This window comes from Durio zibethinus, chromosome 6 (genome assembly GCF_047325235.1).
Source record: "Durio zibethinus cultivar Kanyao isolate XHJ-2024 chromosome 6, ASM4732523v1, whole genome shotgun sequence".
Taxonomy (NCBI): Eukaryota; Viridiplantae; Streptophyta; class Magnoliopsida; order Malvales; family Malvaceae; genus Durio; species Durio zibethinus.
Window position 1 is genome coordinate 2699558 of NC_143167.1, and position 22230 is coordinate 2721787.

The 22230-nt window shown below is 35.6% G+C and overlaps 3 protein-coding genes and 1 pseudogene across 9 annotated transcripts; 1 reads left to right on the forward strand and 3 right to left on the reverse strand.

The window, feature by feature from the left end:
- Window positions 1–131: 131 nt before the first annotated feature.
- On the reverse strand, window positions 132–5928 carry LOC111286117 (RING/U-box superfamily protein). Of its 2 annotated transcripts, XM_022875918.2 has the most exons (9): window positions 5706–5843; window positions 5350–5472; window positions 3738–4235; window positions 3191–3353; window positions 2453–2750; window positions 1829–1901; window positions 1650–1740; window positions 1145–1224; window positions 132–683 (listed from the first exon to the last, which is right to left on the reverse strand). In XM_022875918.2, exons 2-9 carry the CDS (start codon window positions 5434–5436, stop codon window positions 387–389), a joined length of 1587 nt encoding a protein of 528 aa, XP_022731653.1. In that variant the 5' UTR covers window positions 5437–5472; window positions 5706–5843; the 3' UTR covers window positions 132–386. The 2 variants fall into 2 exon arrangements, with proteins under 2 accessions (XP_022731653.1, XP_089617935.1); XM_089761809.1 differs by having other exon boundaries at window positions 5350–5928.
- Window positions 5929–9382: 3454 nt separating this feature from the next.
- LOC111286218 (zinc finger (CCCH-type) family protein) lies at window positions 9383–14318 on the reverse strand. The gene is made up of 14 exons (XM_022876087.2): window positions 13730–14318; window positions 13505–13597; window positions 13083–13412; window positions 12920–12992; window positions 12613–12745; window positions 12392–12545; window positions 12168–12248; window positions 11815–11937; window positions 11421–11594; window positions 11196–11330; window positions 10844–10939; window positions 10392–10709; window positions 9938–9981; window positions 9383–9845 (listed from the first exon to the last, which is right to left on the reverse strand). The coding sequence occupies exons 1-14, from the start codon at window positions 14297–14299 to the stop codon at window positions 9599–9601; spliced, it is 2571 nt and encodes an 856-aa protein (XP_022731822.1). The 5' UTR covers window positions 14300–14318; the 3' UTR covers window positions 9383–9598.
- Window positions 14319–14742: 424 nt separating this feature from the next.
- On the forward strand, window positions 14743–18071 carry LOC111285192 (oligoribonuclease-like; annotated as a pseudogene). Its single transcript, XR_016342686.1, has 8 exons — window positions 14743–15374; window positions 15651–15774; window positions 15888–15964; window positions 16205–16286; window positions 16418–16473; window positions 16638–16724; window positions 17302–17392; window positions 17671–18071. The product of XR_016342686.1 is annotated as an oligoribonuclease-like (transcript).
- Window positions 18072–18108: 37 nt separating this feature from the next.
- LOC111285191 (SNF1-related protein kinase regulatory subunit beta-1-like) lies at window positions 18109–21579 on the reverse strand. 5 transcript variants are annotated; one of them, XM_022874487.2, is made up of 6 exons: window positions 21334–21579; window positions 21005–21207; window positions 19657–19835; window positions 19367–19529; window positions 18692–19005; window positions 18109–18456 (listed from the first exon to the last, which is right to left on the reverse strand). In XM_022874487.2, the coding sequence occupies exons 1-6, from the start codon at window positions 21545–21547 to the stop codon at window positions 18438–18440; spliced, it is 1092 nt and encodes a 363-aa protein (XP_022730222.1). In that variant the 5' UTR covers window positions 21548–21579; the 3' UTR covers window positions 18109–18437. The 5 variants fall into 5 exon arrangements, with proteins under 5 accessions (XP_022730222.1, XP_022730226.1, XP_022730223.1 ...); XM_022874491.2 differs by having other exon boundaries at window positions 18109–18403; window positions 21334–21577; XM_022874488.2 differs by having other exon boundaries at window positions 18109–18410; window positions 21334–21576.
- Between the last annotated feature and the right edge of the window lie 651 nt (window positions 21580–22230).

The window sequence follows — 22230 nt, forward strand, 5'->3', positions numbered from 1 at the left end:
ATAAAAAACTTTTAGAACATTACATTTTTATGAAATTATTAACCTATTATTTATTTGTTTTTCATTATTTTGTTGGTGAAAGATAAACTCTTAATAGTGCATTTAACAGCCTTGGAGAAGAAGAAACTGCATTAAAACAGTGCAAAATTGCAAATATGTATTCATTTTATACCCTTTTGCAAACACATTACAACCTAATTCATTGAAATCTCTTGGAAGATAAACCTCAGAAACTTACATTAATTTGCAGGGTAGTTGGTATGTGGTTTTTGAATCTTCTTTTTCATTTGGTCTAAATGGTGGAATGCATGAGAGCCTATAGGGTTTATATTACAGAAGCAACAATGCTTCATCTTCAAGTAAATTACAAATGCAGTGTGGGAGCCTCAATGTTGTGCTCTTAAGTAAGAAACCAAATCAGCTCCCACCAAAGTTTCTGCATTCTGCCGGTTTACATTAGGACCTCTCCTAGGTGAATTAACAGCTCTAGGAGATTGGACTGGTGGTCGAGTCATCACTTGCAAACTATGCTGCTGCTGCTGCTGCTGCTGCTGCTGCTCTGACCAAGCACGCCATCTTCTTCTCCATCGCAGGATCTCAACGATGATAGAACTACCACTCATTGCAACACCCAATCCAGAAAATGTTGCAAGGAGAACTGATAGAATTGCTTGTACTTTCACCTGCATGCCACAAACCATTAAAAGTGAATTGATTCTATTCAACCTTGTTTTACACAAATTTTATGTTTATAATGTCCATAATTGATTTTGGTACAAGAATAAAGCTAGAGTATAGACCCAATGTGTGGCTTGATAACCAGTGCATTGATATTTCGCAACGAGGAAAGTTTGCAAGCATTAGCACTAGCACTGATTGGGAATGCACAAATCAAGGCAAGATGATACTAACTTGTCTGGTTGGTTGGTGAAACACTTCCACAAGCCTGACAATTCACAGCTTGTAGTGTCCTTTATCTAATTAAATTACCAATGGAATTATCATGCTGAATAGAGTCACATATAATCATCAATCCAGGATGCAAAAATTCATTCCCAACCCTTTACAACCTTACTGAAAAAATTGACTTTTTGAATCAGCACTGCAAGGAAAAGGATGCTAAAAGGTAGAGAGAACCACTTACCAACGAATAAAATATATGAGCAAAAATAACCACCAAAGCAAATTGAATTGATGCATAAACCCAGACAAATCTTCGCTTCACTGAATACAAAGATTCAAGAGGTTTAAGTCAGAAAATATTATCAACATTTGGCTTTCCTGTAAAATTTCAGAGTTGTGACTGTCATCAGTATACCAGTATTTTCCAGCCTAGTCTACAATGGTTTCCTCTTATCCACTGCAAGTGTCTGCTGTGTGTGTAAGCATGCATGTGCATGAAATTGGAGTCTGGCATCTAACCTAAAAATATAATGATGAAATCTAAAATGCTGCTAATAAATAATAACTTAGATCAATTTATGGTGATTATATTCCTGTTTCAGGTGAACAGACATGATATATCCCCCCCCCCCCCCCCCAACAGAAAAAGAAAAAAGGAAATAGAAAATAACGTAAAAACATGTTAAACAGATATTGAAAATCTTGAAAATATTAATTATACAGCTCAAGGGTGTTTGCCAGCCTACCCATGGTTGACGAAGTCATAGATGCAAGGAGGCCTAACACACAAGAAAATGGAAGAGATATAGCAATTGCTCCAGTACCCATTTTTCCAACCTACAGGTAAACAAATATATATAGATAGATCTCAAATATACAAAGTAGTAAAACAGGGAAAATCTGAATGAGAAACCACTTAGCCTACCAGAAGCTGCTCAAGAAAACAAAAATATGCAAGCATGCTGACGATAACAAGAACAGGGACCTCCTGCCAAATCCTGCAAAAATCAAACCAATAAGCTCAGAATATAGAAAAATAACAAAACATGGAGATAACATAGAACAAGATAGAGCACTTCTGTAATTCAGTTTTTACACACTATTTAGCAGGGATAATAGTTGGATGAACTAAAGCCAGGCATCATTGCCCTTGGAAGCCAAAGACATAACATACAAACATCAACCAATAGCACATGAAAACTCCTGTTCCAAAATAAACAATTTACAACAAGGGAACAGAAGAAGGGCATATTGAATAGAGAAAGACATTGCAAGTCCATAAGACATCCTTCCTCATGATAAATTCTATAATGAAACATGCTAGATTTCATCTTGCATTACTTGTGTGTGTTACATCTTTTCTTTTTCTACCATTGAAGATAACTTCAAACATGGGAGAAGCAAACACACAGAATCTTGCAGGTTGGAAACAAACAGCTACACATGATCCCATATTTTTATTTGTATCCTACAAGTTTTCAGCAATCATAGGTATATAATGCCATCCATTAGGAGAAAAACCAGTGAGTCAGTAACAAATTATTTTTACCTGTATGCATGAACATCAGCCTGAAGAGCTCTGCTTGTTCCACCATTTCTAGCTCGTATACTTTGGATTCGTAAAAGAGTGACAGGTAGGTTCTGAACCTCTTGCTTGCACACATCACATGTCTTGTTGCCTTTGATGGTAAACCATTTCACAGCACAGTCTTTGTGGGCCAAAGCAAGATCGCCTTTGCAGCTGCATTCCATCTTAAGTGTTTCACCTCCTTCACATAGTTCAACCAGACAAATTCTACAAACAGCCTCTTCTTCAGGTATGTCCTCACCATCAGGGTCACTGTTTTCTAAATAATAAGACTTTGATAAGACATTGGCTTGTAATAATTGGCTAAGAGATTCCACTGATGTAGGATGCAATTATCATAGAAAGGAAAAGGATTACTGACAAACACAAACGGCTGAAAATCTTTAAATGCTTTATTTTTCTGCTAAATACATGGATAGCTGAAAGCTTCTAGTCTAATGTTAAAGTGTTCTCATAATTTAAGATTTCATTTCTGATACCTATCTCATCTTGGAAACCAAAAGGACTTTTGAGGAAAAGGAATTGACAACAAATTTTCAGATGCTATCAAGTTTATATGGATTAAAATGAAATGACAACTTCAAAATCTATGGTCTGTTATATAGTTGTGCTAATAAACATAGGCATACATACACACACACACACACACATATATATATATATACATGCATAAATGAATGATTAAAGACAATGAAATACCAGCATCAGGTCCCACAGAAGCACTTGAACTTATTTCTCCTTCCTTTACTCGTGGGGTTGAGGGAACCACTCGAAAAAATGAATCCATTCTCCTTAATTTTCCTTCTTTGTTGTTTACAGGAACTGAAAGTGAGCGAGATATCTGCAGCATGCCTCCTTTTCTCTGCAAAGGAACTAACAACTTGAAACAACAGACATTTAAAATCCTTTTACGGAAATGACTAACTTCAGAAAGGAGAAATCTGTTTATCGGGAAATATTTATAAAAAGTAAGTTCTACTTCACATTAATACAGACAGTTTCAGATGCTCTTTATTTAACATTAAGACATCACTTGAACAGGTCAAAAGATTATATATATGTTACATCACACATGAGTTCTAGCAACTAACTACCATGCCCCTAAGCATTAAAGTGAGAACCGAGAACCCAAATAGGTCAATCCAAGTAGATACACTCCAAATGTTCACCGTGCTCATTGCTAGAATAGAAAATTCAGATCCAATAAAATATACACACAATCATGAAAAAATATCACAAAACTTACACTAGAATTTACAGAGCCATCTACGCTTCCAACGCTTGCAGATTCCGGGTTTGAACTTGCAATAGGAGTTACAGGCAGTGATGATGTCCTTTTTATCCGAGGAGTAAATATCTTTGTAAGTGACAATGTCCTCGAGATGGAGGGCTTCTCTCTTAGTGAAGTGGAAGAAGATTCTGGAGCAAAGTTTGCAGCCTTTTCGATATCCGAATTAATACTTCTATGCTTGAAGCTTAGTTTTGGTATGAGACTCTTCAAGGATGATTTGCCTTTAGATGAGGAGGGACCTGGGGACCCACTAATTCTTGCATCAGATGGACTAGGAGTCAAGAGAAAATTCACTTTTCTGGGAGTCAGACTAGGTGTTGGAGGCATCTTTATTATGACAGACTCTTGAGAAGAGTCTTCCAAAGTTCTAGAGGGTATCTCTAGAAAGAGATTGCTTCGCTTCCAATGATGAGCATGAATCGTTTCCTCAGTTATTCCAGTTGAATCTTCAACCTGAAAAACAAACAATAACAATTTATCATTATACAAGAAAATATACAAAGATGAACTGCCCTTGACAGTTGCTTTTAGTAATTAAAACTAGCTAACCATTTTTATTCCAAGTGTTTCAATAAACAAAAATTATTACAAAAATGAAGCTTTGAAGAAAACACTAAAAGTACTATAGATTTTAATGCAAAGTGAGGTAGACACATAGACTAGCTCTGTGGTATAGATTCTCTGACTCACAGAAACAAAAAGTAGAATTCTTTGAAAATAATTCATTCCTTTTTAGGTAATTGAACTTAAAATCTCTATACAAACTTTCATACTCCAACACAAGCTATGCCCCAAGGGGATAATGTACCAAGAGAAACTACTTCCAAACCAAAGATAACCGAGTGATTCAGCCCATGTTTAACTACTATTCTAGGATTAATTGTGAAATTCCAAATTCGCCAGTACAATTATTCCCCTTAAACATTAGAAAGATCAGCAACACGGTTCAAGTCCACCAGACTGAAGTTGAATTAATTTCTGGTCCATTTTCCTCAAAAAAACAAATAGCCATGGGAAAAGGCCTAAATCGAAATCTTACATGAAGTAAGCATGCATGATCTGCACCTAAGCTGAATTAGAACAGTTGATTTATAGCACTATACCACATATCCAGCTATGAAATCTCAAAGTAAACGCATGCAGCGGGTTCTGAACTTATTTTGTCGTGAAATTCGACTGTATTCAGAGAAAATTACAATTAAAGCATAGCTCAGCTGGCATATATAGGCCAAAAGATCCAAAAACGAATTAAAAACTAAAAAGTTGTCCGAAGCGATGCAGAGCCTTTTAAGAAAGAACTGAACGAGTTAAAATCCTCAGTTGCAGAAACCCATCTTGTTCAAACAGAAAATAATTCAAAACAATTATTTGTAGAGCATAAAAAACCACAATTGGAGCTAGCCATGAAAATTCTCTTCAAGGTCTCAAAACCTTTGCCATGAAGCTAAATTCTCTACAGTAATAATAGTACTCGGCCAAAACATAAAAGAAACAAAGAAAAAAGAATAAAAATGAAAAATTAAATAATACAGAACTCAAAAGGCAGAAACAAGAAGCTAGAAAATACCTGTTGAACAGGAACAGCATCTCTTCCTTGGCTTGCAGCACCTCCAACATCATGTTCCTCAATCACAGTTTTCTCTTCAGATTCCATTTTTCATGAACAAAATCAAAGAAATCCCACCAATAACTAATAATAACCCAAAATTAACAGGCTCAGAAACCAAAAAAAAAAATAAAATCTTTGCAGCCTAAAAAGAGATACAAACAAAGGAAAGAAAGATGAAGATCAAAAGAAGAGTTGTTGTAGGCTCGTGGGTTTATCCCGAAAAGTGTGGGAGGTGAAGAAGTTGAGTAAATAGGGAGTTAGGCACAATGTTTCTCATTTAAGGCAAAAGGTTACGGGAAATATGGCCTACTTACTGACACAATCTCTCCCCACTGTACTCTCCTGACTTCAGTCCACACCAACATCAAACAAATGTCTGGAGTTACACTTTCACTTCTTTATTGTCTGATCCCTTACATCCCAGTGCATGAGGACGAGACCCCATTTTTTCTTCTTGGCTCAATTGTTAAATCTGCAACCATTGCTCCTTTTTTTCTTCTTGTTCTGTTAAAAGCAGCTGAGCCCGATCAACGTCTTAATAAATGTTACGTGTTGTTCTTGGCTTTTCAGGGTTTCCTATGTGTCAAGTCTCTCTCAAGCTCACTTTTTCTCGTGAGAATTTAGCTATGAAAAGAATTTCTCATACCAAACCTAGGAGAAACTTGTTGGTATTAATAATGACTATTTATTGGAAATTTGTAAGGTTTAAATTTAATGCAATTTGTTAGCCTATCTAAGGATTACTTAGACAGTAAATGAGATTAATTTTTTGGGATTGAAAATTATAATGATAAAATTAATTATTATACTAACAAAATTAAATATTATAATATATAATTAAAATAATTTATAAAAATATATGTTTAAATGTTAATGCAACAATAAAGATAAAATTAAATCAACTGTTATAACATAAAATTCTCCTTTATTTCAATTTTATATTAAACAGTTCACCGAGCTTTGAGGTCCAGTAATGAAATCCAAATGACCTAAAAATTTCAGATTGAGCGGTTTGAACTTTGAATAATTGTTATTTGTAAAGAGAAAAGATTGGACGGCTAAAGTTAAGAGATTGTTGGGGCATCGGAAGATAAGGAGTGAAAGATGTGAACTTCATTTACGGCCAAGCATGCATGCCGCCCTAATTTATTGAGAGATTCTTAATTATGACAAACCCTAAATTATCAAATAAAAACATATTCCATATTATTTGTGTCTGCCTTTAAGGATTTATAATGTGAATTTTGGAAAACTAGATCGTCTAATGATTTTTTTTTGTTTGTTTTCGTTAGTAATGGCAATTAAAAAATTAAGGGGAAAATCTCTTCTTTTTTTTTTTTCCTTCTTCCTTCTGAATCTTATGGTACCAATTTATTAAGGGTTTAATTATTAAAATGATAGGAATGATGCTGTAGCTTTGATTTACATTGAATAATTCATAGTGTTGGTGGTCATATCCTTAGGAAAGCAGCAAAGTAAGCAACGTTGGTCCACTCCTGCATTCTGACAATCCCTCTTTTCTTCTTTCATTTTCCCCTTTTTTTTTTTTTTCATTACAGCAGCTTTTATTTGAACTGAGACATGAGTAACATATTAATAATTGGATTTCATCTCATCTCACGAGAAAATCACCAAGCTTTGAATATTCTTAACATATTTATTTCATGTTAAATACATATAAAATATAAAAAATAATATTATAATTTTAATGAGATTTAATTTAAATGTAAAGGATATTAATTTTATATTACCTGTATATTTTATTCTCTTCAGCCCAAGTAGAAAGGGCCTATATCCTGTCATTCTGTCAAGATTCTGGCAAGAAAACTCAAATTTTGAATGGTTTAAGATTATTTAGAATAGTCTGAAGATGAATCTTTTGCGCTTGGCCACTACATTTTTTACAGAAACCCAACCTTTGCTTTTTGTCTTTTTGGTTGCTTTTCCTTTTAGAAGAGAACTTCTAGGAAAGCAGGTGCAGTTGATCTCATCTTCATGTCCTAAAAGCATTGGAATCTGTAACAGTCAAAATGGTTCTGTCTTTGTCTTTGTGGCGCTTGCTTTATTCAAAAACACGTATACTTTTTTGTCAATATGGTCACTACTGTTTCATGCTCATTCCTTAAACTTTAGTAATTAAATTCTATCTAACCAGACACTAATCCACACCTATTTGGGCATAAATGATGTCAGAAGTTGGCAATTTGACAAGGTTTGGCAGAGGTTGAATTCATGATTGATCGTACAGGTTGGATTCATGTTAGAGTTGGCAATTTGACAGGTTTTAGCATAATTTCCCATAAAGCTCGATTCCAATAGCATTAAAAAAAAAAACGAGACATGGCTTCACCCTTGGATCCACAAACACAGAAACTATCAACCAGCTCAATTCCTCTATTCAAAAGATTTGATCTTACTGGTATTATGTCCCAAGCCACCCTCCACAAAAACACCTTGATCTCTGGTCATATATTAACTTCCCACTGCAGAGACCATAAAGCTTCCCCACTCGTAAAGTTCAAATCATTAGTTATTTAGGTTAATTAGGTTGATATTCAAAGTTACCAGAATTAAAATCTAATCATTAAAATTAAAAGTTTAATATTCTATTAATATCCTCACACTTTAATTTAAAAATCAAATACTGTACCATGGTAAAAAAGGGTGTAATTTTTTCTTTTTTTGCTTTTGAGCTGACCAGAGTATTAGTGGAAGACTGCAGGCGAGTGTAGTGACGAGAAAGACTGTTCCAAAAACGGTGGGGGAGAAGATAATATGTGGATAAAATAATTAATGTCGCTTTGAAGATTATAAAAAATCCAGGGGTAGAAATGGAGGGACCCCAAAAGGGTGGAAATTGACGAAGTGGACAAAGACTTTTAGAGCTTTCATGGTTGCTAAGTGCTTAACTGTTGAAAGAAAATAATGCATCTGACAAAAGGAAACCCACCACTAGGAGTTTTATAATGACTTTATCCGTTGTACTTATGCCTGACGAATGACGATGAAAACATTAATTTGACCCCAATAAGACGACATGATTCATACCATTTTCTACACGTCAAAATGTGTTGGGATTTCAGTTCTGTTTTATTCATTTATGCAAATATATCCAAATCATATGTAATAGTCAAAGAAAGATCGAATTCTCGAGAGAGTTTGGTAGAAGAGAGGGATTTGAATACTAAAAAAAGGTGTAACTGCCAGCCTGTGAGAGGAGGGTTGAAAAGAATAAGAACCATGAATGAAAAGCAGAGAAAAGGCTGGTGTGGACCTCAAACGATCTCACCAAAGGTGAGTTGGGACTTGGGATTGAATGAATTAGGTCTTCCATTGTTGCGTTAGGCATGCATGAAAGATTTTTTATGGTAACATAAACCTAACAAAACCAACCAGTCCTTGTAGTGGGCATATGCACGAAATGGCTAATGAGATTCTAACTATAACAAAGGAGCTTTAATTTTCCTATCTGTTCAGGGTAAAAACCATGAAACAAAAGTAAAAACAGAGAAGAAACTACTGCATAAAGATAAATAAAGGCAAGAACATGTTCATTGGGTTGGATGGGATGGGACTTGGGAAGGGAAATATGGAGAAAGAAAGGCTAGGGTAAATCTCGGCAATAAGGCTGGGGCATCTGTGCCACTACTGTATATCCCACGAGACCCGTCATCGGTCATCCACGCAATTCTTACTATTCATAGTGGAGACAAGTCCATCTTAATTATCCTATAGAGGTCCACTAATTTCCTTAGTGCGACTCTGGCAAAATTTTCAAGCTCTTCAGAGTAGAGATAACAAACGAGTGGACCCAATCACCCATTTGTGATAGCAACTTACAGAAGCGAAGACGAGTTGTCTTATTGATAGGTTGGATCATGGGCTCAAACTTCAAATTTTGCAGAAGGGTCAGCCAAGAATTGATGTAGCATATATATAAAATAGCCCAAAGCGGGATACCCCAATATCATGTCTCAGCAAGTCAACTAAATGGAGATAGAAAAAGTGGAGGGCAGTTCACCCTCGTCGGGGAAATTTCACTACGAAATTTAAAATATAAATACAACAGTTATGCAAAAGTTTTAATGCTAACAAGAAAGGAAACAACTTTGAGCTTCAAAATTTCTGTTGGTAGACTTATCTTCTGCACTATATTCATGTTTGACTTGATATAAAGTTATATAATCACCAAACAGAGTAGGCCACATTATCTCTCCAAGAGCATCACCATTTCACAGTGTGGAGTATGCGGGAAAAGATCAACAGCCATGGCTTTTACAGGTCGGAAAGGCTCTGAAACAGGCATCGACTTGGCTCGTTGCCTTGCTAAACCAGCACTACTCATGTTCCTCCATCCCCGATTGTCTTTCTTCCCCTTTTCAACTTTCTCAGGAGATGGTGTGCAGAGCTCAATGGCATTTGCCACTAAGCTTTCAGGATTGCAGGAAATATACCTAGGAACAGAAAGAAGGTTGAATTCAGGCTGAGGAGAGAGGCGACGGAACAAACAAAGCAAGGATACAAAAAGCTCAAAATGGGAACTTACACAAGACAACGTAGACGTGCATGAGTTCTTAAAGCTTTGATCACCTGCATTTTCAGAAAACATCAAAATGGTAAGCAGTTTTTGTTTTGTTTAGTACACAGATGAGGTCCAAGATTCTAAGATAAGATGGATATGCATTTAAATGAAACCTTTAATTTTCTAAAAGCATATACGTTTTGCACAAATAAACTGCAGACAGAAGAACAACATCTAAAATTAAAGCCAACTACTTGGAAGAAGGATTAGGGAAATGTTGAATTTGGGTCAACATCACTTCCAGAGGGAACTTCCAAAGTATAGGTCCACAATCTTCGAAATAACTGCTACTTGATGGGGATCAAATTTAAACTAGGCAACAATGAAGTCAACAATGAACTACATGTCATATTCATAAAGCTTAAAGGAATTGCAACATAGACAACCGCCGGTATATCAAGAGTGAAATAATACTTACAGTGGGATGAAGTCCCATACGTGGAGGATCAACAATAGCAATGACATTTTTGAATAGCTGCACTGAAGAGTTTCCATCTTTTGGAGTGGAACTCTCCTGAAGTTGATTTTGGATCTCTTTTCCATCATTTTCTGAATAACAGTTTTCAGGCTCTTGGCATGAGCTCTCTCCATCATTATGTGCACTGGTTGCGTATGCATCTTTCTCTTCACAGTTAACTATTCCTTTGTCACTACTTTCTAAGGCACTTGAAAGTTGACCTTGTTTCTCAGACACGATTAGGTACTCCTTCAACAGAGAGCCTATTACATCCTCAGCCTGTTCCTCATAAGACAGCAAAGAGGAAAATAACCCCAAATGAAATGCTGTTTGTAAAAGTATAACAATAGAACTCTGCCCCCACCCCCAAACCCAAAATAAGAGAACCAAGGATGCAAGCAGGCAAATTAAACCTTTGAACAGATGAATCTACAATTCTTTATCCCATTAATCTCGGCATTCTTATGAGCATCTTGAACTGCAGAAGCATTCATTTCAATGCCAATAACCTGCAGATTTCATTGCAAAACAAGTTCAATTGTTAAAAAGGAGAGAATCTGCTATTTCATATACAAAGTAACTGAAAACATTATCATTTAATTTAATACTTCACAATAACAACATCAAAAAGCCTCGAAGTTTGTCATTTTTTATGTTGTTATCCAATATGGTGCTCAAACTATGTCATACAACTCAAGACTAGAGTCTAGATCATGTATGAGACAATAAACAAGAGGAAGGAAAGGAAATGGATAGTGTTATTACCATACCAACACGATGAGCTAATGTAAGGCCAATTGTTCCGGTCCCACAGCATATATCAAACAGCAAGGTATCAGAACCCAAACCAGCCCACTCGCCAGCAAGTGAATATAATTTCTCTGCAGCTAGGGTATTGACCTGCAACAGCGTTGCCATTGCAAATTATCCAGAATTACCATAAAAATGCTTCAACTGAAACAGATATCCATAGAGGCTCAAGGTCCTAACCTGAAAAAATGCTGTTGGAGATATAGAGAACTGAAGATTGCTTATACAATCATGAATTCTTGCTTCTACAACATTATTGGTTGTCTCCAGCTCAAGAACACTTTCTGCCTTCAGGATGGGTATTGAACGCAATGGAGCATCAGCTGGTGCCACGTTTGATATTCCTTGATGATCCTGGATGAAAACAAAGACCACAAAGTCAATGAGAAAAAAAAACAATTAGATGAAGAGACAACATATGCCACTGCCACCTGGCTTAGCTCATGCGACTGCAAGGGTAGAGATATAGTTCAAGCATAGTGCCCTTGTTCCCAGAAAGAGAAAAGAATTATGATGGAACACAAATTATATAATGATTTAGCTAAATACAACCAAATTATGATGGAAAAAGTACCTGAACAATAAAAGCTGTTAGAGGCAGAGTAGGAGAATTTGCAGCAGCACCTGCTGCAAATGCTTGAGCCAGCCTCTCGAACTCACTGGTTATTTGTGCATCACCAAACCCAACAGAACAAACCTATGTGATCAGTGTATAAGAAACAAGTTAGCAGATATGTATACATTTCTCTAAGGTGGTATATTAGTCATTTAACCCGATCCATGAAGAAAAACTGTCTACACACCCAAGTGAAAAAATTTCCCAGCTTGAGGCAAAATTATTTTCTCTATTTATTCTTAATCAGCACACGATATGGCTAAAAAGATAACATGAACAATGAGAATAGAGCTTTCAGAATAGACACAAACCTGAACAATGAGCATGACCTCTGAAATATTGGCCTCAAGATTTTCGTCCACAGCCTTCCCAGCTGATCTTCCTTCTCGCACCTTGTAAATTGAAATAGAATTTGAACAGAAGATTCAACGGACTTTACCACCAAATGAAGTTTAGCGCATTGGAACAAAAGACGGCGATAGTCTCTAGATTGGTAAAATTTGTTATGCTCAAAGCTATTGGCAAAAGGACATACAGTTAACTGACGCCAGAATCCTGTATTTTTAAATCTGTTCCAAATTGGTAAGCTTGAATGTTGCAGAAATTCCTGCAAGATTGAAGCATATTTGCAAGCAATTTTCGAAACATTTGGGCAGTCCACAGGCTCTTCAACCGCTGTCACACCCTCCCTGAAAGGATTCGTCTTTAGAGGCACAACTCCAATGCCCAAGTTTCCAAACAGGTTAAAAGTTTTACCTAAAATTTCCAAGCATGAACCCCACAGTCGGTTTGCCCTGTTGAGAATATCCAATAGAAAACTCACACTTGTTGCGGTATCCATTTACAACTGGAGATTCAATTATGCCTTCTAGTTCACATGGAAGACCACCTATACAAGTGGGGATTTAAAAAAAAAAAAGGCCATAAGTGACCCTACTATTCTCATTTTGAATTTAAAGAAGTGATGAACAAGTATTATCCAACTGCAAATTCAAATTATTTTACTTTTACATATAAGTCCAACGTGAGGATCACTTTTGGAAGAGTAAAAGGTGAAACAAACCTCTTTCCCTAGACTTAAGAACCCATTCAGGAAGTGAAACACCATTAGGACAAGCTTTACGCGCATTTCTAGTCTGCCAAATAATTAATAACAGTGAGTCTGATAAAGATTGAAAATGCAAATTACGATAGCAAAAACAGAACAGAAGAAAAGTGTTTCTAACAAGTTTTTTGAGCATTTGCTTGACAGAATTCTTCTTATGCTCCAACTGATCACCGTAAGGCATATGTGCAAGGGGAGTGACAGCATCACGGGCATTTTTTGCCTTTGAGGCTGAATCATCCAGTGCAGAACCATCATCATTTGAAGCACCATCTTCAATTCCATTTGAAGCAATAGAGACACCAGCATTCTCCTTAACTGATGCATCTTCCATATTTTGTTGGAAGCTCAGAGGCGCAGCCATTGCTGATTTGACTTTCCTCTCAAATGATCGAGGAATGATATTTGCAACCTTTAAATTCTTGTTGCCAAAAGATTTTCCTTCCAGCTCCTTTCACATTGAAGATATTTAACATACCAGTCAGAAAATTCATAGAATGTGTATGGATCACTGATTTTGTATATAACAGAAACATGGGATACCTCAACTGCACTTGTCAATTGTTCAGCACTTTCAAAACTCACAAAACCGACCACCATGCCTTTCTTTTTCTTTGCAGATTTAAAAGGAATTCCCTGGAAAAAGAAAATAATTCATATGAGAAAGTATAGAACTTAGAATAGCAAACATACTTTTGTTTGAAACCGAAAAAGACTAAAGTAAACTCAGTATATGAATGTGAAGACTTAAACCTATAACACACTTACTTGATCACTAAGAAACTTCCTCAAATTATCCGAATGCCACTTCCTTGGCAAATGCACCAAGCATTTACTCAATTGAGGGTCTCCACACTCTTCACCACCTTCAGCATCCTCCCCATCCATAACCATCTCCGTCATCATAACCTCCTTCTCCTCCTCTTCTTCCTTCGCCGCCAACTTCTCCCCATTCTCTCCCTTCATCGCCTTCTTTGCCCTCTCCGAAGTCGGGTCCCACGTGTTATCCGGCCGTGGCCGGAGCTCTTCCTCGCCGTGCGCGTACCTGCACGTGCTGCCATGGCTGCAGGACCCATCTTGCCGTCTGAAGTAAGAGCAAAGGCTGGTTTTCCATAGAGGGTTGGGGGCCGGGTTCTGGGTCGGGTCTTGGTCCTCCTCCCGCTTTCGTTTCTCTCCAGGATTGGTGTCGGCCGTTGATTGGCGATCGGACGGCAGGATTGCTTCATGAAGAGGTTGGGGATCTTCTGGGATTGAATCTTGGCCATTGGTTTGGGAGTTTTGGACGGCGGAATCTAGTGTTTTAGTCTCAGAAAGTTCGTCATTTGGAGAAGCCGCCATTTTTTGTAACTTAGGAGTCACCGGTAACTAGGTTAAGTTCACTTCAGTTTTGTAAGCGACGAACGTGTCTTGCCTTTTGCTCGGGGTAGTTAGTTCACTTCTGGTCTTTTAGATTCTTTCTGTTTTTTCGTAATTTTTTCTTTGCTTAGTCACCATTTGAATTTCACCGATTTAAATATCAATTTTAATGACTACAAATTAATATAAAATTTTCATTAAAATTTTTAATCACAATTATAATAATTTTTTCAATAGTAATTATAATAATAATTATTATTAATTTTAATTTAATCATAAATTAAATTCAAATATTAATTTTAAAAAAATTAAATTAACATAAATTTTTTATTAAAATTTTTTGAATTGTAACTACAATAATTTTTTTAATTATAATTATAATTATAATTATTATTTTTAATATCATCACAACTAATTTTATTATCTGTCCAAATAAAACTTTAAAATAAAAAAAATCAGAATAAAAAAAAATCTTTTAAAATTGTATAATTATTATTTTTTAAACAATATTGCGTAATTTTATTAGATTTTTGTAGCTTGTGTACTTCATATTATTACACTTTTAAGAAAATATAAAATCATATTATTTAAAATTACATAAATTTGATAAAAATAAATTTTTTTTTTTACAAATTAACATAATTATAACAATAATTTTTATATTTTACAGATATTAAATATAAAATAAATAAATACAATACAATACAAAATTTATGTATATTCAACAAAAACTCAAACCTATATTTAAAAAAAAAAAAAAAAAACTCTAAAGCATGATTGTATTAATTAAAATGTAAATAGAAGTGCGGCATATCTCTAAAAGAATCGTTTTGAAATTATTTTTAATCAGACACAAAACAAGAAAAACACGAGGAAAAAGGTTGTACTGTACTGTATGTAAAAAAATCGTTTCAAAAAATTGGGAGACCGGTTTCAGATTGCACCAAAGGCCTGAGAAAGAGAATGGACCGTCTCTCAAATGCGTTTTCGGTGCTGGAGATTCACGTCGAAGACCATCAACCCCCTTCCGCCTCTTCTTCCACTTCCAAAACTTCAGGTCCATCTTTCAGTTTCAAACACCCAGTTACTTGCCTTTTGGGTTTGGTTTTAATTAAATTTTATTTCTTTGAATCATTTGGCCTTTGGGTTTCTCTTTTATTTACTCAAAAGTTTATTCCTTTATTGATTCTATGCACGCTTGTGGTGTTGGTGTGGAATCTTTTAATATCTAGTTTAGGGCTATAAAAAATGGTGATGAACCCACCAAAGGTTATATGCTGAAGATTGTGATTACAAGTGTTTGATTATTGAATGACATTTGCCTTTGCTACAGGTAAGAGCAAAAGCAATGGAAAGGGTTCGACAGATAAACAAGAGAATCAGAGTGAATCGAATTCGGTGTTGATCTCGGACAACTACAAGTTACCCCATTGTGTGGATTGACTTGGAAATGACTGGTAAGTAAGCAAAGTGTTATTTGTAACTAATTTAGTCACCGTAATGGTGATTATGTGATGTCAAAATGGTATGCATTTCATTTCATGTCTTGTTTATATCTGTTGCTATACAGGTTTGGATATTGAGGTTAATAGAATCTTGGAGATAGCTTGTATAATTACAGATGGCAGTCTCACTAAATCATAGGAGGTATTTATTTCTTTTCTTTTCCATTTTAGTGTCCTTGATTTCGGATAAGCATTTGATATTTTGTTAAAACAAAGCATCGTTTTTGAAGAAAGTATGATTTTGATAATTATAAATTGGTCAAAGAATTTTCTGTTTTTAATGTCATTTAACCTAATAATGCATATGCATTTTGTTGAAGTAAAAGGCCTCTTTCCTAATGCCGTATTCCTTAGTTCTAATTCAGAATATTTTCTCTTTCAGGGTCCTGATCTGGTTATCCATCAGTCAAAAGAGTGTTTAGATAGAATGGGGGAATGGTGTCAAAATCATCATGCAGCTAGTGGTATGTGGCTCAAGACAAATTGTGTTCTGATGTGTAAATTTCCATTGCAGCATCCTTCTGCTCTTTTAAAATTTTTTTTTTTATGGAATAATAGATCAGGAACCATGACTAACAACCCTAAATTATTTTAGGACTGACAAAGAAAGTGCTACAAAGTACAATTAGCGAAAGAGAAGCTGAAAAGCAGGTCAGCAAGAATTTCATCAAGTGGTTTGCTTTAATTATCTTAGTTGAATAAGAATCTCCTATTCTCCCTACATGCTATGCTTTAACTATAGGTTATAAAATTCTAGTTAGATGCATTTTTTCTTTTTTTAAAAACTTTGCAGTTATATATTTTTTTAAGTGCAGGTCATAGAATTTGTAAAAAGAAATGTTGGTACATACAAACCTCATTTAGCTGGCAATTCTGTGTACATGGATTTTCTCTTTTTGAAGGTAGTAAGTCGAGCCATATCACTTTCAGTTTAGCGTGCATGCTTTCTATTGAGAATTGAAACAAACATTGGATATTTGCTCCTTTAACCTGGTCATACAGAGTTGAGTTTGGGGGTGCTTAGATGATAATTGGGCCAGGACATAATCTATAAAATAGCAAAGGGTCAAATCTCATTAATTTTTTTTTCTTTTCCTGTGCTATTTCAAATGGCTAAGTCATCTGTGGTTCTTGCATAAACTTCCTCTTATTCTTGCTTTAATAATTTTCTGGTCAGTTCTTAAAAGGGTAATTGCATGTGCTAGAAGATGAATGTGGAGTTAGTTTCATTTAGTGGCAATTGATTATTCCGACCAATTTTATTGATGATCTTCTTGTGATCTGTTTGTACTTTTTCTTGAAGTTATGTCATAAATTATGAAATGTATGCCAGCCTAGAAAGCTTCTTTCGTTTTCGACAGACTGAGAGGCCTTTGTTCTTTTAGCATTTGTTTAGTTTCTTGTACTACTTTTCTCCTTCCATTCTATTGGCACTATTTGCACTATTTGGCCTCCTAACCAGATTTTTTGTTTTGGCAGAAATATATGCCAGATTTGGCTAGTCTTTTCTCTCATGTAATTGTTGATGTGAGCAGTGTAAGGGCTCTTTGCATTCGCTGGTATCCTAAAGGTAAATCCAGCTCTTTGCTGTAAAATTTCCATTTGATCGTGAAAATTCTGAGTAAACAAATTTCGTTGAATTGTTTGATGAATCAAACTATTGGCCTGATACCTAGATTGCTCAATTTGTTATGTGTGTGCTTCTTATCACGCCTTATAATTTTTTATTTGCATGTCCACACAAACACCTAATAGTGTACAGTGCTTAGATAATAATGGTAAATCCTAACTCTTTTTGCTGAATCATATGCTAATCTCATCATATGTCTATGGCCATAACTCATGCAGATCAAAAGAAAGCCCCTCCCAAAGAAAAGAAACACAGAGCCATGGATGATATCAGAGAGAGCATATTAGAACTCAAGTACTTCAAGGAGACGATATTTAAAGCTAAGTCCATGAAGTGAACGCCACTTGCTTTTATAGACAAATTCATACAACTGCTACTCATGGTAAGAACAGTTAGGTCATTGAACAAGTTGTTTGTAATTTTGGTACAAGAATTCTCTTATGGTTATCCCTCAATGCGCTTGTACAATATCTATTTTGTAATCAGCCTCAACATATGATGATTACTCCAAATAGGTGTGCGGCATAGAGGGCTATGTCATTTGTCTGTTGATGCAAATGTGCAATGGTTATAAGACAGAATCCTCTATTGGATAGTTACTGTCTTTCATTTTCAGTTATTTCTCATTCAACAGAATACTCGACACTAAGAGCACGTTCTAACGGAAAAGCTACAGCTAATGCTTTCATTTATAGGGATTATTCTCATTTCCAAACTAGTTTTCTTATAAGAAACCTGTACATCTCAATGCTTGCACTAATATTTTTTCCTTCTATGACCACATACGTCTTGGCAACCCACAGGTTTGAGCCCTGTTTGAAGTAAATGTAAGCTTGCTGCTAGTAGTGTGCAGTCTTGCCTCATGAGATATATGTTCTATGTCTGATTCCGAATCAACTTTTGTTTTTGCTCTTCTCCTTGGTTGGATCAAGTGTCCAGTAAAGGTTTTACCTAATTGCTTTTACACATCAACTGCCACTTCAGTTTATAAAGCTGGAGAAAAACTAGACAAAGCAAAAATAGCATAGCAGCTGCTTAACTTTCAATTGTGAGTGAGATGGCAAAATTTTCAGTATGCAAATATTTGAAGGCAAACAAATGTTTTTAAGTAAAACAAAACAAACAAAGAGAATGTTAAAGTGTCAAAGCAGATCTATAAAACACAGGTACCTTCACAAACAAATGTGAAAGTTACTTTGATTTCTTTACAGAGTGAAGTCTGGGAAAACAACTTGTTACCTTTTCAGTGGCTTATAGAGTACGACAGTCACGTATTTGGACTCAAACCTATGGGTCAATCCCAAGGAAACAACAGACTGTGATGCCCATCCTTTCTCTATGAAAAGGTGGTTTAGTACAACGTGTTGAGGCTTCGAGGATGATGCTACATCTTGGTTATCAGTACCAAGGACGGTTAGATGTAGCTGGGATGGAACTAGAGCTGGCTCCTTTGCAAAGTCTTCCTCCGTTGGAAGTGCCTGACCATAACTGGAATTTGGAGATCCTGGAGCCTCAAACTCACTTACGCTATCCAGATTTTCAGGTACATAGTCCTGCAAGAAATAGTAAGTACTAATTAGCAAATGAAGGCAGCAAAAATAGCGACAAGTATCACTGAGACCTTATTTGTGACCATGGAAAAAAAGGCAAAGTCATAAAAGCATTATTGAGATGGTTTAAACATGAGAGAAACTCTGTAACAAACATCTTTTCTATTCTTCCTTGTGTGCTCAATACAATATACCTTAAGCCTCTCTTTTTAGTTTTTACGCCACAATATATGTTAAATTTGTAAATGCGCAGTTTTGCATGCCAGCCATTCATACTACACAAGCCCAGGAAAGCACCATTACATCAAGTTAAAAAGTTGCACGATTCAAAAGTGAGAAAGAGGACATATAAGAAGATACATACATCAACGTCAAGAAGATTACAAACGTGGCCCATTTCATCAGCTACAAAAGGCAGATCAGGCGAATATCTCCATTCACCATCGACAATAAACTTGTAATGGTATATGCCAGATGGAAGGACCAAAAGAATTGAGTGGTCCTTACCAGATCTCTGCATTGTCTTCCTGCATGCAGAAAATAATACTCTATTATATGCCATCCATGCTTGGGTTTCAGACAAAAAGAGGAACAGCAGGATTTCTTATGCATTAAAATGTGAGTGTCTACAATACTAAGGAACTGAAGACCTACCTTGATCTCCAATTGTCCCACGAACCTTCCACTGCCACGTCATTACCACCATAATTCCATGTAATAATGACAGGGATTCCTTTCTCAGAAGGACTATCAGCAACCCCAGGAGAATCATGCCGCCAAATTTGGTTGAAAAAGGAATGGCCATCACCCCTTGGTAAAGGAGCTACAGGAACCTGAAAATGCACCAAAAGCAACCAACCTATCAGTTGAAAGGCCACTGCCCAGATAGACAAAACGCTTTAGTTCATACGTAAACCATCAGCACAATTCCCCTACCTCTCATTTCTTGGCAATCCAAATAACAGACCATAAACAGATGAATAAATGTCAAAATAATATTGCTATGGCCCCAATTTTTGTTTTAAAAAATATTACTATATAACCAGGACAGAAGATTAACAAATCAAAAGAAACTAATTGAAATAACATAATTTACACTATCAATTACTTGCAGGCAATGTGGATGCTCACCCCCAAAATTTAAGTGTCTAGAGCTCCATAAGAATCTACATATGAAATAAAAAACACACATTCGTAATGGGGCAACAATTCTCATGGGCAAAAACCAATGTTAAGACCAAAGGGATTGCGGATTCCAACAGTTAAGAAGGTTCTGTTCCATGTTTCCAAAAGTTGAAAACTCTTGGGGGTATTGACATTGGTTAGTCTTATCAAACACTCTTCCCTCTTCCCCCCATGTGTTCATATACGTGTTTAGTTCTCATCAATCATTACCTCAAAAGATGATAATAAAGATTTAAACATCTAAGCATCCCCCTATGAATTACATACAACATGTGCAAATACAGTAACTTTACTCAAACAAATTTAAGAAAAGCAATGAACTGAACAGATCAAAACATGTTATACTATTACATTTAAGGATCCGAAAAAGTATCGATTTTTAATCATTCCTTTTTACTTCCTAGTCACTTTTCTCTCCAAACTTGTGACAAATTCCTCAAAAAGCAACAGCCTTACACTGTCATAAAAAAAGAAAAAAAACCCTTAGTATCAACATCCCCACTCACCAGTTTTTGCAAAATTGCCCAAATTACGAGTAAAATAAACACGCCCAAAAACACTATCTTCCATGTCTCATTCCATGAAACAATTCAAAATTTTTAATTTTCCCTATCTGTCACGCAATACCAGATATTTCTTCAGTTAGTTGTTCAAATTTAGAATGAAAGCTCAGATTTTTCCTTGATTTTTCCTAATTCTAATACATTCTGAACCAAGGAAAAATCTCTTCTTTTTTTTTGAATCATTATTATTAAAAAAATGCAATTAAAATATCATTGAACAATTAAAATCTGATTGAAATTTCGAAGATGCGAACCTGAGGAGCGAACAAAAGAGGGGATCGAGACCGGCGAGGGCTCTGCGGCGGACTATTCGCCATTGAATCAGACGATGGCACGCGAGCTGCTACTGCAGCGGTGGCTACTCCACGAACGACCGGCTCTCGGCCATTGGATCTTCCAGAGAGATCGTCGATGCCGCCATTAGCTCCGTCTTCTCTTCCGTTTGCATTACCCATACCTTCAGTTTTTAATTTTTTTTTTCAATCCACAAACAGAACAAAAATTAGGTGAAAAAATAAAGTGCTTGTTTTGGTAATTGAATAAAGCAATGCATTTAAAGAACACTGGTTTTCGGTTTATTTACGGAGATTGACACTGCGAACGTGATCAACTGCAAGTGTCAGGCAACGGTTGTTCTGATCAAAAGCTGTTTTTTTGTTGTCTTCGTTTTGCAGACAACTACTCCATGTCAATGGATAAAATAAAAGGGAAAATGTTAATATAAAACCATTCCTATTTTGGTTTTGTGAGTTTAATTTTTTATCAAATAAAATAAAGCCTCTTTGAGTTGAGCTCATGGACAACCACGCGAGGCCGGCCACCGTGCCGGATTGAAAATTAAGCAAAAAATAGTGGGTCCCAATGGGCAGTGGACACGTAGCTTTCCTAAATGATTTCGAAGGACGAAGCCTTTGTAGGCAAGGCGCGTGGCGAAGACGCACTTTGCGTTTCTTTTGGAGGTGTGGACATGTTAATTACGATGATCCGACATGGCAATGTGTACCACGTGGATGATCAAGGGGGTCCATTCGACATGTTTTGGGAATTTAAAGCCCTCAGTGGCAAAGTGCATCACGTGACGTTTCGTTGGCTTTTGGTTTGGATAAGATTCGAGGAATAAAAGTTGTCTCTGCCCAAAAGGAAAGTTCGGTTTTGTCCAGTCAACAATCGCCACATCAGCGAAATTTTGTCTTGTAGTTATGTGATTGTAAAATTAAAATAAATTATTTAAATATATAAATACAAATTATTATATCATCATTTATATTTATCTGATAATATAAAATATATAGATTTTTTATTTTTAAATGTATATTAAAAATTTAAATTATATTATTTTTATATATTTTTTATATTATTATATATTAGATCTAAAATTATCAAATCTATTTAAACTCACACTTTTTTAGGTTTTGTTAGAAAATTTTTTAAGGTTAATTAAATATTATTTATAGAATTTCTCATTTTGATTATTTTTTTT